At 38.5% G+C, this 12,794-nt stretch overlaps 1 protein-coding gene across 1 annotated transcript; it reads right to left on the reverse strand.

The window, feature by feature from the left end:
* Positions 1–394: 394 nt before the first annotated feature.
* On the reverse strand, positions 395–1,324 carry LOC306646372 (olfactory receptor 7G3-like; the record flags this gene model as incomplete). The annotated part of the gene is made up of 1 exon (XM_079115022.1): positions 395–1,324. One exon carries the CDS (start codon positions 1,322–1,324, stop codon positions 395–397), a length of 930 nt encoding a protein of 309 aa, XP_078971148.1.
* Positions 1,325–12,794: the final 11,470 nt, after the last annotated feature.

Here is a 12,794-nt window from a genome sequence, read left to right on the forward strand (position 1 = left end):
AGTGGGCATATTTTGGGAAGCCATAAATATGGCACTATCCCTAGACTGAGGAAGAGGCTATTCCTTCAGCTATAGTAAAATCCTTGCTTAGCATCTTGTCCTACTGTGCTAATATTCTCCTGAGAAATCCACCACCACCCCACTAAAGTCACCATAACAATCATTTGCTCAGAGTCTGTCTCTATGGAAGCCAACAAGGATATCAATCTCAGAAAGGTCACATGAATTTTCAACCATTCCGGTGCTGGAGAAGGCCCAAGTCAGGTTTCAAACCTAAGATGGAACACCATTAGCCTTTATGTCATTCAATCACCATACCAGAAGAACTGTGGCTTGCCAGTGTCCCTGCACATTGACTTTTACTAGAAGCCCAAGCACAAAGCAAATGACACAGTCACCAAAAAAGAGGTTTAATGATGAGATTCCTCAAGGCTTCTTTCATATCCCTGCTCCTCAAGCTGTAGATAAAGGGGTTCAGCTTTGGAGGGACCACAGTGTACATCACTGAGGCTGCTGCAGAATTTGTGGAAGAGTCAGTAACTGCAGAACTAATGCACACCCCAAAACCTGTCCCATAGCACAAGGAGACCACTGAGAGGTGAGACCCACAGGTGGAAAAGGCTTTATGCCTTACCCCAGCTGAGGTAAGCTGGGAACTTATTCTCGGAACTGAAGAGACTATTTTAATGTAAGTGTAAATAATCCCAAGAAGAGGAACACTGCTCAATATGCCAGACACTAAATAGAATAGGATGTTATTGATGAGAGAAGCAGAATAGGACAACTTGATGACTTGATCAAGTTCACAGAAGAAGTGGGGGATCTCCAGGTCTGTGCAGAAGGACAGCCTCAGCACCATCAGACTGTGCAGCAGGGCATCTACAATGCTGATGGACAAGAACAACAGAATGAGCAGGACACACAAGTGGGGGTTCATGATGACTGAGTACCTGTGCAGATGGCAGATGGCAGCATAATGGTCATAAGCCATTGCTGCAAGGAGAAAGTGTTCAATTCCAGCAAAATATAGGACAAAGCAGACCTGGGTGAGGCAGCCTGCATAACTGATGGTCTTGCTCTGTTTCTGGATGTTCATCAGCATCTTGGGGACCATGGTAGAGATGAAACTGATGTCAGTGAAGGACAGATTGCAGAGGAAGAAGTATATAGTGGTGTGGAGGTGAGGGTCAGAGGAAACAGCCAGTATGATGAGCAGGTTTCCAAGCACTGTGACTAGGTACATGGACAGGAACAGTACAAAGAGGACAGGCTGCAGTTCTGGATCATGTGAGAGACCCAAGAGGAGGAATTCTCTTGTGCCCATTTGGTTTTCTGATTATATGCTGTTGAGGAGTCTGATGGAAAAAAAAATTCAGGAGATGCCACAGACCACAAATCCCTTATGTAGAAAGCTCTCAGAGCTGTACTGTCCCAGCAGGATGGCTCATCTTCCCCCTCCTTCTGCCTCTCTCTCCCTTCCCACCTTCCGAACTTCCTGCTATCCCCTCTCAGGCACTTTCCAACTATCCATATTTTACTTGCCAAAAACCTGATATTTTTCTTTACATTCCACCAGAAAAAAAAAAAAAAAAAAGAATGAAATAGAAAATGGTACATGGCTTTTTCTATGAGAATTCTCCAAATCCTAAATAGGCAGAGGAGGAATCCATGTTAAATCTAAATCAATAATAACAGCTTCAATCAAGTCTTCACCTCAGGCTTCACCTCCAGGGCTTGCTTTGTAAGGAAGAAAGGATTTGGAACTGTAGGGGGAGCCTCAGTCTCCTCAATCCTAAGATGGGAAAAACATTTTAGTGCCTCTGAGAACCCTGCAGAGGTGAGGAACAGGAACACAAAATATTTTTGAATAGTGTTTGATGGATGAGGCACTTTATATTTCTATTTGATTTGTTTCTGCCATGCCCATATCCAGTCTACCCCACAGAGGACAGTATTTTAGGGAAGGGATGGTGTGGCCAAAATGTATGGCAATGAAAGAACAAAACACGATCTTAAAAAAAAAAAAAAAAAACTTAGCTCTGTTTATAATTGCCAATTTAGCTGGGCACAGTGGCACATGCCTGTAATAATCCCAACTGCTTGAGAGGCTGAGGCAGGAGGATCATGAGTTCAATGGCAGACTCAGCAACTTAGCAAGGCCCTAAGCAACATAGTGAGACCCTGACTCAAAATTTTCAAAAAAGTGTCCAGGGATGTGGCTCAGTCTTTGTGTACCCCTGAATTTAATCACCAGGACTAAAAAAAAAAAAAAAAAAAAAAAAAAAGTAAATTTAAGGGTAGGATCAACATACTGAAAAATACTGAAATTTCCACTGAGAATCCTCCACATGTAGAAAAACAAGAAGATTAACAATTCAATGAACATTAATGACCTCAAGATTTGTTTCTCATGAGCATATAATAAAATATCTAGCAATATAAATAAATAAACCAGATCTAGATGTAGCAACAAAATAACACAAGCATCAAGAAAAATAATCTTCTTAACAAGATATCTATAGCATGATAAAATTTAATAATTTTCCAAATCCCACAGACAAAACTTTCAATTTCTTACAGAATATTTCAAATATTCAATAATCACTTATAAATAAAGACCTGAGTATCAACCTCTCACCATTAAAGTATACAGTAATTGCTTGCAATTTTACTGTAACAGACATACAATATGAGATATTGATTGCTGGGATCTTCAGTCCTACTAAGATCACATGTTTTCTCTCCCCCAAGGGATCCACTGTACTGAAATTCATATTGACTACTCCCCTGCAGCTTCAATGTATTGCATGATTCTATCTGAAAGCCATGTTCTTCTTTTACATTCTTTTTCTAATTTTTTTTTCCTAAAATTCACTTATACTATTGGTACATATTAATGGGGTTGAGGAGATATTGGCACACAGCTATACAGCAAGGTCTGATCAAATTCAGGCACCCTTTTCAACCCTCTCTCTCCACACCTTCCAGACCTCTAGAAATCACTGCTATACCCTCAGGCCAACAATTTTAGCTTCCACAAGGAGATAGACCATGTACTCATTTAATATTTTAAAACCTTATACTGTAAATGGTATTTTATCATCAGTTATTTAAAAATAATGTGTTTTCTCAATTTTTAATCTTATTCTTGGTATATTTTTCTCTTGTTCAAAAACTTTAATTTCCTTACCTGGTTCCAATGCCTTATTATATCACAAATGTATATAGGCATATATTACAGAAAAAAATACATTGCAAATCTATACATACATATGTATATGTACATTACATACATAAGCAAATACATATGTACAGGGGATATAATACACAAACACACAGGCATAAAAACACTCAAATGTAAAAATGTGCAATGTGTTAAAGTATCAAATATCATTTGGAGAAAAATTAAGTAAACATTGTTTTTATGTCTGCAAATTTGAGAGTGAAGTGGAACATAAAGGCTATGTTATATTGATATGTAGTTTTGTGTTATTTTAAGAAAATGACATTAATGGCAATATATTATCACAGGCTAATTCTGAAAGTATATGTACATGTTTATTTGTTCTAGATTTGTTCTGTTCTGCCTTTTAAATTTTTCAATATTTCATGGGTTAATGTGGAGAAATGGGTAGACTAGTTTATAGTCTTGGGGCCTGCCTGTACAATATATACATTTATGGATGTATATGATTTATGTATGTATATTTTCACATGCATGTACCCTGCTTCCTCTTAGAATATTTGTCAACAGACCAGGTTGGCCAAAGATTTGCTCTGCAAAGGAGTACTACAAGCTAAGAAGAAAAAAAATAAGAAACAGTGATACATAGAACTTTGATCCTTTGCCAAATTAGTTAAAGAAAATGTTAGAAAATTCTAGATCATTGTGAAAACTGAGCAAAGGAAAGTTGCTGTTGAGTATGCAAAACATCCCGGGACTTAAGTATCAAAGTAAGGTATTAGCAGATGATAGTTGCGAGGTGATGGTGGATTAGAAAAAGAGAACTTGCAGGTGACAGATGATCAGGCAGACACCTGACAGATGACCTAGTTCTTCCCATCTTCTTCAAGTCCTCACCTCACAGCTGCCCAAAATAAATGCACTAGCAGACAAAGACCTGTCACTAATGGCAAAACTTAAGCTGGGAGACTTCAGATTACCTGGTACCAGCACTGAGGAATGACATTCATTTCTTTCTGGATGTGAAAGAGAAAGTTAAATGGAAGTACTATTTTTAGAAAATGCAGAAAGACAGTCTGGCATTTGCATCTTATGGAGAAATGATATTCATGAGACCAGGGCCAGGTGAGCTGCATTCCCTACTGGGCAAGGTGTAGAGTGGGTGGGTGATTGCAGGCAGACTATCATCTCTGTGGCCCTTGAAGCTTCAATATCCAAAGCTCCTCATTAGTCAAACTCTTAGTCCCATGTGATTTCGGAGCAGCACAATTCCTTAAGGATCCAGGCTCAGGGCTGGAGAGCTTTGCTTTGGCTGACTGTCTCTCCTGGAGAGGCCAAGTGGATGTCTTCTTCCCTCCATGTTTATGTTCACATCTCACATCTGCTTCAAGTACCATGCACACACAACCCATCTTGCTTCTGTTATTGGATTTTAGTTTTCTTTTTGTATTCAGGGACAACTCTGTTCTAACAACAATATCAGGAAGACTCATGCCACATTTCGGACTGTAATATACTTTCTTTATATGGCTGGATATAAACATTACCTGCATATGATACTACAACAAATATATGCTAAAACACACACACACACACACACACACAACACACACACACACACACACACACACATATATATATATATTATATATATATGGAAATGATAATCACCAAATCAAAGAGTATGGAAAACAAACAAACATAAAGCTTATGATTCAACAAACATTAGTATACTTGTATAGAGAGATCTTTAAATCTTTCCAATTTTATACTATCGTAGCTCAATTGATGCTTGGGTCATAAATACCTATATGTATGCAAGTTTTATTTTCACACCTGAAATTCAGTCAGGCTTCCTGTATGATGAAATATGTGGAGATAGGTGGATTGGAAGATGAGTATTTACTACATAAATTTGATGTGATTGTGGGCAAGGTTCATGAAATTGAGCTGAGCAGAAGCACTGGAAAGGACTGGATGATGTACACCTGGACTCATGGGTCAGGAGATCACCACCATGATTTCCTCTCTTCTACAGAGTTTGTCTTTAAGGACATGCACTCCTGGGACCAGAATGACAGTAACAGTTCTGGTATAATGAGGAACTGTGGATACTGAGTCCTGAGGGACACAGAGGCTGCAGGTGTCAGCTAGTGAAAGCCTCACTCAGAAGCTCCGGGAATCCAGGAAGCAGCAGCTGTGCCTTGTCCCACAGATGGTCCTTCTTCATCCAGAGCCCACTGACTCTGAGTGTCCTGAGAACACTTTTCTGGTCCTGAGAATGCATTTCTCTATTCAGCTTCCAGGTGAGATGCTGCATCATTTCAGTGAAGCCAGCCAGACCACCCAAAGCTCCTTAGTTCATGATTGGGACAGGATGGCAGATGTTTTGTTCTGATTTCTTCCTAGGGAACTGGTGAGGCACCTGGGGTACAGGACAAGGAGAAGCAGATTCATGAGACTGCTCGTCTTCCCCTTCTTGACACATTCTCTTCATACATTCCCCAACATCTAAGCAGCTCCCATTCTGCTGGGCACCTGTTCACTCTGGACAGCTGCAGGTCCATTTCCTCCTAAAGAGAAGCGTGATGGCTCCTTAGAACTATTCTGCTAATTATGTACTGCTAACTCTTTTGGTGCTGAAGGAGTTTTGGTGACTGTCTTAGTTCTCTAGAACTTCTTAAGGAAAGTGCCTCAGACTAGGAAGGTTGATGACAGAAATTCCTTCTCCCTGGTTCTGGAGGATGGAGTTGGACTGATGGGTGCATCCAGTGTGTTTCATCCACCTGAGGACTCTCTCCTCACCTGGATGATGACCCTTATCTCCCAGGGTATTTATGTGGTCCTTCCTCTGTGGGCATCTATACCCTAATTGACTCTTATCCTGGGACACCACTCATGTTGGATTAGGTCTCACTCTCATGAACACCTGCTAAACAAATTCAAGGAACCATCTACATACACAGTCATGTACTGTGGTTTTGGAATCCAAGATTTTCCTGAATGTATTCTGAGGCTCCAGGGTAGCCCATGGCATCCATTCCTCTCTCATTGCCCTGGCTACTTCGTGATTCATCATTCCACAGTGAGATATGTCCAGTCCCAGCATCAGGGGCTCTGAGGTCTCTGGGGAAGAACGTGAGGTGCCAGCAGCCTTGTCATGTTTCTCTTCCTTAACTGCAAACTAGTTCAAAAAGGAGCTGCAGAAATTGTGTAGATAAGGACAGCAGCACATGACCACCTACTCCTCTCTGGAGGAGCATGAAATATTGACACCTTCTGGTCTCAGGTCTTTTAAAATGAAGCAGTAGATGGAGAAGCACATAGAGTGCAGCCCCACACTTTCCCTTCCATTCCTCTCCTTCCCTCCCCAGTTTCTGCACCTTGATGGTTATAGCCCCACCCTCGTCTCTGGTATGTGAGGTCACGTGTGAAAGGCAGTAACCTTGCCATGCATTAGTTATGGAATGTAGAACTAGATGTTTGCTACTGGGGAATGAGAATGAATGAGACTGAAACAATGAGGTTCTGTGTGTGTACATATGTGCTGAATGACTCCCAGGGTTGTGTATACTTACAGTGAACCAGTAAAACTAAACAAAATAAAACAAATGTATTAAAGAATAGTAAATCCCTCCGAAATATAATCCATGTGAGTTTAAGTGGTGAATGAAACCTGAGCTGGACAATTTCAGCCATTGTATGGATCTCACCTTGAGCTCAGTGTAAGTGACACAGAGAAGCTCAGATGTTTTCTCATTGTTACATCAGCTGTGAATACACACTCTTTGTCTGTTCTCTCACCTTTTTGTGTTTCTAGGGTACAATTTTATTTTCTCAGAGTCCATATTAAACAGAAATATTTTTTCAAATCAGAATAGAAAATGAGAAACCAATTGTCTTCTAATGATATAGTAGAATAATTTGGCAGTTATGTATTCATAATTGTTCTGATCCATTTGCTTAACTTATGTATTATTAATTCCTTTTTCATTATTACATATGCTCTATATCCATGTCAAATAAATATTGATGTGATTGTTGTTTATTTTCTTCCTTCATTTTCCATGGAACCAAATTTCCCAGACTTATTTTCAATCATTGCTGAAAGTTGCATTCGTTAAGCTATAGGAGCCTCTCTCCTCACTCAAATGCTCCAACATATCAGTCCTTCTGAGGGGTGTGAAGTGTATTTTTCCTTATGTGAAGCAGATACACATGTGAGTGCACACACACACACACACACAGAGCACATGAAAGATCAGTAGGTTAGATCTCCCTGGTCAGCACTGTGGTGGCTAATTTTTCTGTATTCTGTTCTCATTATTGAAAATTTACAAGAAGTTCTTCCCCTAATTTTATTGAGATATTTTAAAAAAATATAACATAAGCATATGTAAGGTAAGCATTGTGATGCTTTGAGAAGTGTCCTTTCTGAAAGATTACCCTACTGCAGGTAATGAACACATCCATCAGAGCTCCCATTATAAAAAAGAGGACAAACAGTCTTGACACCCAGTGAAGATCACTCAATCCCTAAAGGTAAGGCAGGAGCCTGGATTAAATTCAGAAGTAGCAGTCTATATATTGTATTTGTGTGTGTGGGTGGGTGTGCGTGTGTGTGTCGTTCAGAGGATCAAACCCAGGCATTAAACATGTTGGGCAAGTGTCTTGTCATGAGCTACGTCCTCAGCACTTTCTACATTCTCTACTGATATGGGTGGTTGCTGAGTTGCCCAGGATGACATTGAGCTTGCTATCCTTGGCTAGTGCCACCAGACTGGCTGCAAGTCTAATATACCAAATGCTAAGCGTTGACACTTAGGTCCTCATGAGAGGAGCCACTGCTGTCAAGGGACACTCCCGACGGGAAGCCTGGTAATCTAAGCTTGTGCTACCTTGATGGACTAGAGGCTGACTGCATCTCCTGTCACTCCAGAACCCAGGATTCAAGAAGGGGAGGCATTGAGAGACTCGGACTAACATAGAGCCACGGGGTGAGTCTCTCCCATCATGTGATGCTCGGCCCAGGTGGCAGGCCTGGACAGGGGCAGCTTCTGGGACCAGGGCAAGGCAGCCAGAGACTTCCCCAAGCAGCCCTGCACCCTCCAGCGGCAGGCTCATGCCACAACCACCTTCTTGGTGCAGACAGCCCAGTGAGAGCCTTTCCACACAGAGCCAGCTCCAAGCCCTGGACCCAGTAGCAGGCTAGGGGCAGCTTTCTTCAGAAGCACTGCATTGTCAAGTTCCTCCAAAACTTCAGACTACTAAAGGCTGGGAGGTGATATACTGGAAATCTACAGGGACACTATATGCTAAAGAGGAAATCTGCATATCTCAGAGTGGCACTGATATCTGACCAATATGAGAAAACATGGGAAGAAAATGTCCCAAACACACCTAGATACTATATCAATAAGCCCCAAAGACAGCACAGCAGAAGAAATGTCAGAAAGGGAGTTCAGAATGTACATAATTAAAACAATCAGGGAAGCAAATGAAGAGATGAAAGAGCAAATGCAGGCATTAAATGAATGCACCAATCAACATTTAAAAGAGCAAATATGGGAAGCAAAAGATCACTTCAATAAAGACTTAGAGATACTGACAAAAAAAAAAAAAAACAGAAATCCTTGAAATGAAGGAAAGAATAAACCAAGTTAAAAACTCCATGGAAAGTTTACCCAATAGGATAGAACACCTGGAAGACAGAACCTCAGACATTGAAGACAAAATATTTATTCTTGAAAACAAAGTTGACAAAACAGAGAAGATGGTAAGGAATCATGAACAGAATCTACAAGAATAATGGGATATCATGAAAAGGCTAAATATAAGAATTATTGGGATTGATGAAGGCTTAGAGAAACAAACCAAAGGAATGAACAATCTATTCAATGAAATAATATCAGAAAAATTCCTAAGTCTGAATAATGAAATGGAAACCAGGTACAAGAGGCTTATAAAATTCCAAATATACAAAATTAAAACAGACCCACACCAAGGCATATTATTATGAAAATACCTAACATACAAAATAAAGACACAATTTTCTTTTTAAGAAAAGAACCAAATTACATTCAGGGGGAAACCAATAAGAATATCAGCAGAATTTTATTCCAGACCCTAAAAGCTAGAAGGGCCTGGAACAACATTTACCAAGCCCTGAAAGAAAAGAGATGCAAACGAAGAATCTTATACCGAGCAAAACTTACTTTTAGATTTGATGACGAAATAAAATCCTTTCATGATAAAAAAAAGCTAAAATAATTTACAAAAAGAAAGCCGACATAACAGAACAAAATATGCAGCAAAATATTCCATGAGAAAGAGATGAAAAAAAAGGATGCAAATCAGCAATGGGAGGAACTAGCCTAAAGGAATAGCAATAAATGAGAAACCAAATCATGTCAAAACACAAAAATGAGTCAAAAGACTTGGAATACAAATAATATCACAATAATAACCCTGAATGATAATGGTCTGAACTTATCAATCAAAAGACACAGACTGGCAGATTGGATTGAAAGGAAAAATCCAACATTATGCTGCCTGCAAGAGACTCATCTCATAGAAAGAGACACCCATAGACTAAAGGTGAAAGGATGGGAAAAAACATACCATGCACACGGACATAGCAAAAAAGCTGAAGTATCCATACTCATTTCAGATAATGTGGACTTCAAGCCAAAACTAGACAGAAGGGTTAAAGAAGGACATTACATACTGCTTAAGGGAAGCATAAATCAGCAAGACATAACAATCACAAATATCTATGCCCCGAACATTGGCTCAACCATGTACGTCAAACAAATCCTTCTCAATTGCAGAAATCAAATAGACCACAACACAATAATACTAGGTGAGTTTAACATGCCTCTCTCACCACTGGATAGATCTTCAAAACAAAAATTGAATAAAGAAACCATAGATCTCAATAACACAATCAACAATTTAGATTTAACGGACATATATAGAATATACCATCCAACGAAGAACCAATACACTTTCTTCACAGCAGCACATGGATCCTTATCTAAAATACACCATATTTTAAACCACAAAGCTACTGCGAGCAAATACAAGAAAATAGAGATACTACTTTACATTCTATCACATAATAATGGATTGAAATTAGAAATAAATGACAGAATAAAAAACAGAAACTTCTCCAATACCTGGAGATTAAATAATATGCTATTATATGATGAATGGATAACAGAAGACATGAGGAGGGAAATAAAAAAATTCTTAGAAGTAAACGAGAACAAAGACACATCATATCAAAATCTCTGGGACACTATAAATGCAGTACTAGAGGAAGATTTATTTCATGGTGTGCACTCAAGAAAAGAATTAAGAATCAACAAATAAACAACTTAACACTACAGCACAAAGCCCTAGAAAAAGAAGAGCAGACCAACACCAAATGTAGTAGAAGACAGGAAATACTTAAAATCAGAGCTGATATCAATGAAAATGAAACAAAGGAAACAGTCTGAAAAATTAACAAAATAAATAGTTGGTTCTTTAAAAAAATAAACAAAATTGATAAACCTTTAGCCACTCTAACAAATAGAAAGAGGGGGGAAATTTAAATTATTAAAATTCAGAATGAACAAGGAAATATCACAACCGACATGAGTGAAATACAAAACATTATGAGAAGCTATTTTGAAAATCTATATTCCAACAAAACAGAAAACCTCAAAGATATTAACAAGTTTCTAGAGACATATAAATCACCTAAACTGAACAAAGAGGACATACACACCTTAAATAAATCAATTTCAAGAAATGAAATAGAACAGATCATCAAAAGCCTACCAACAAAAAACGTCCAGGACCAGATGGGTTCTCAACCGAGTTCTAAAAAACCTCTAAAAAAGAGCTCATTCCCATACTCCTCAAAGTATTTCATGAAATAGAAGAAGAGAGAACCCTCCCAAACTAATTCTATGTAGCCAATATCACCCTGATACCTAAACGAGACAGAGAAACATTGAGTAAAGAAAATTTCAGACAAATATCCTTAATGAACATCGACACAAAAATTCTCAACAAAATTTTAGCAAATCGCATCCAAAAATATATTAGAAAGATAGTGCACCACGATCAAGTGGGTTTTATCCCAGGGATGCAAGGTTGGATCAACATCCGTAAATCAATAAATGTCATTCACCATATCAACAGACTTAAAGTTAAGAATCACATGATTATTTTAATAGATGCAGAAAAAGCATTTGCTAAAATACAGCACCCCTTCATGCTCAAAACACTAGAGAAAATTGGGATCGTTGGAACATTTCTTAACATTGTAAAGGCCCTCTACGCTAAGCCCATGGCCAATATCATTTTAAATGGTGAAAAACTGATAGCATTCCCCTAAAAACTGGAACAAGGCAGGGATGCCATTTCACCACTTCTATTCAACATCATCCTTGAAACTCTAGCCAGAGCAATTAGACAAACCAGATAACTTAAAGGGATAAAATAGGAAAAGAAGAACGCAACCTATCCCTGTTCACTGATGACATTATGTATTTATAGGAACCCTGAAATTCCACAAGAAAACTTTTAGAACGTATAAGTGAATTCAGTAAAGTAGCATAAATTCAATGCATTTTTATACATAAGTGATGAAACTTCAGAAAGAGAAGTTAGGAAAACTACCCCATTCACCATAGCATCAAAAAAATTAAAAACTTGGGAATCAATCTCACAAAATAGTTGAAAGAACTCTACGAGGAGAACAACATAACAATAAAGAAAGAAATTAAAGAAAACCTTAGAAGATGGAAAGATCTTCCATGTTCTTGGATAGGAAGAATTAATATTGTAAAAATGGCCATACTACCTAAAGTGCTATACAAATTCAATGCAATTCCAATTAAAATCCCAATGATGTACCTCACAGAAATAGAGTAAGCAATTATGAAACTCATGTGGAAGAATAAGAAACCCAGAATTGCTAAAGCAATCCTTAGTAGAAAGAGCAAAGCAAGGGGTATTGCAATACCAGATCTTCAACTCTACTACAAAGCAATAGTAACAAAAACGGCATGGTATTGGTACCAAAATAGACAGGTAGATCAGTGGTACAGAATAGAGGACATGGACACAAATCCAAATAAATACAATTTTCTCATACTAGACAAAGGTGCCAAAAATATGCAATGGAGAAAAGAGAGCCTCTTCAACAAAAGGTGATGGGAAAACTGGAAATCCATATGCAACAGAATGAAATTAAACCCCTGTCTCTCACCCTGCACAAAACTCAACTCAAAATGGATCAATGACCTTGGAATTCAACCAGAGTCCTGGCATCTTATAGACAAAAAAGTAGGTCCAAATCTTCAACATGTCAGCTTAGGATCAGACTTCCTTAACAGGACTCCCATAGCACAAGAAATAAAACAAGAATCAATAGCTGGGATAGATTCAAACTAAAAAGCTTTCTCTCAGCAAAGGAAACTATCAGTAATGTGATGAAAGAGCCTACACAGTGGGAGACAATCTTTGCCACTCATACTTCAGATAAAGCACTAAATTCCAGAATGTATAAGTAACTCAAAAAACTCTACATGAAGAATAAAAATATTCCAATCAA

The sequence above is a fragment of the Sciurus vulgaris genome, assembly GCF_902686455.1.
Source record: "Sciurus vulgaris genome assembly, chromosome: 16".
Taxonomy (NCBI): Eukaryota; Metazoa; Chordata; class Mammalia; order Rodentia; family Sciuridae; genus Sciurus; species Sciurus vulgaris.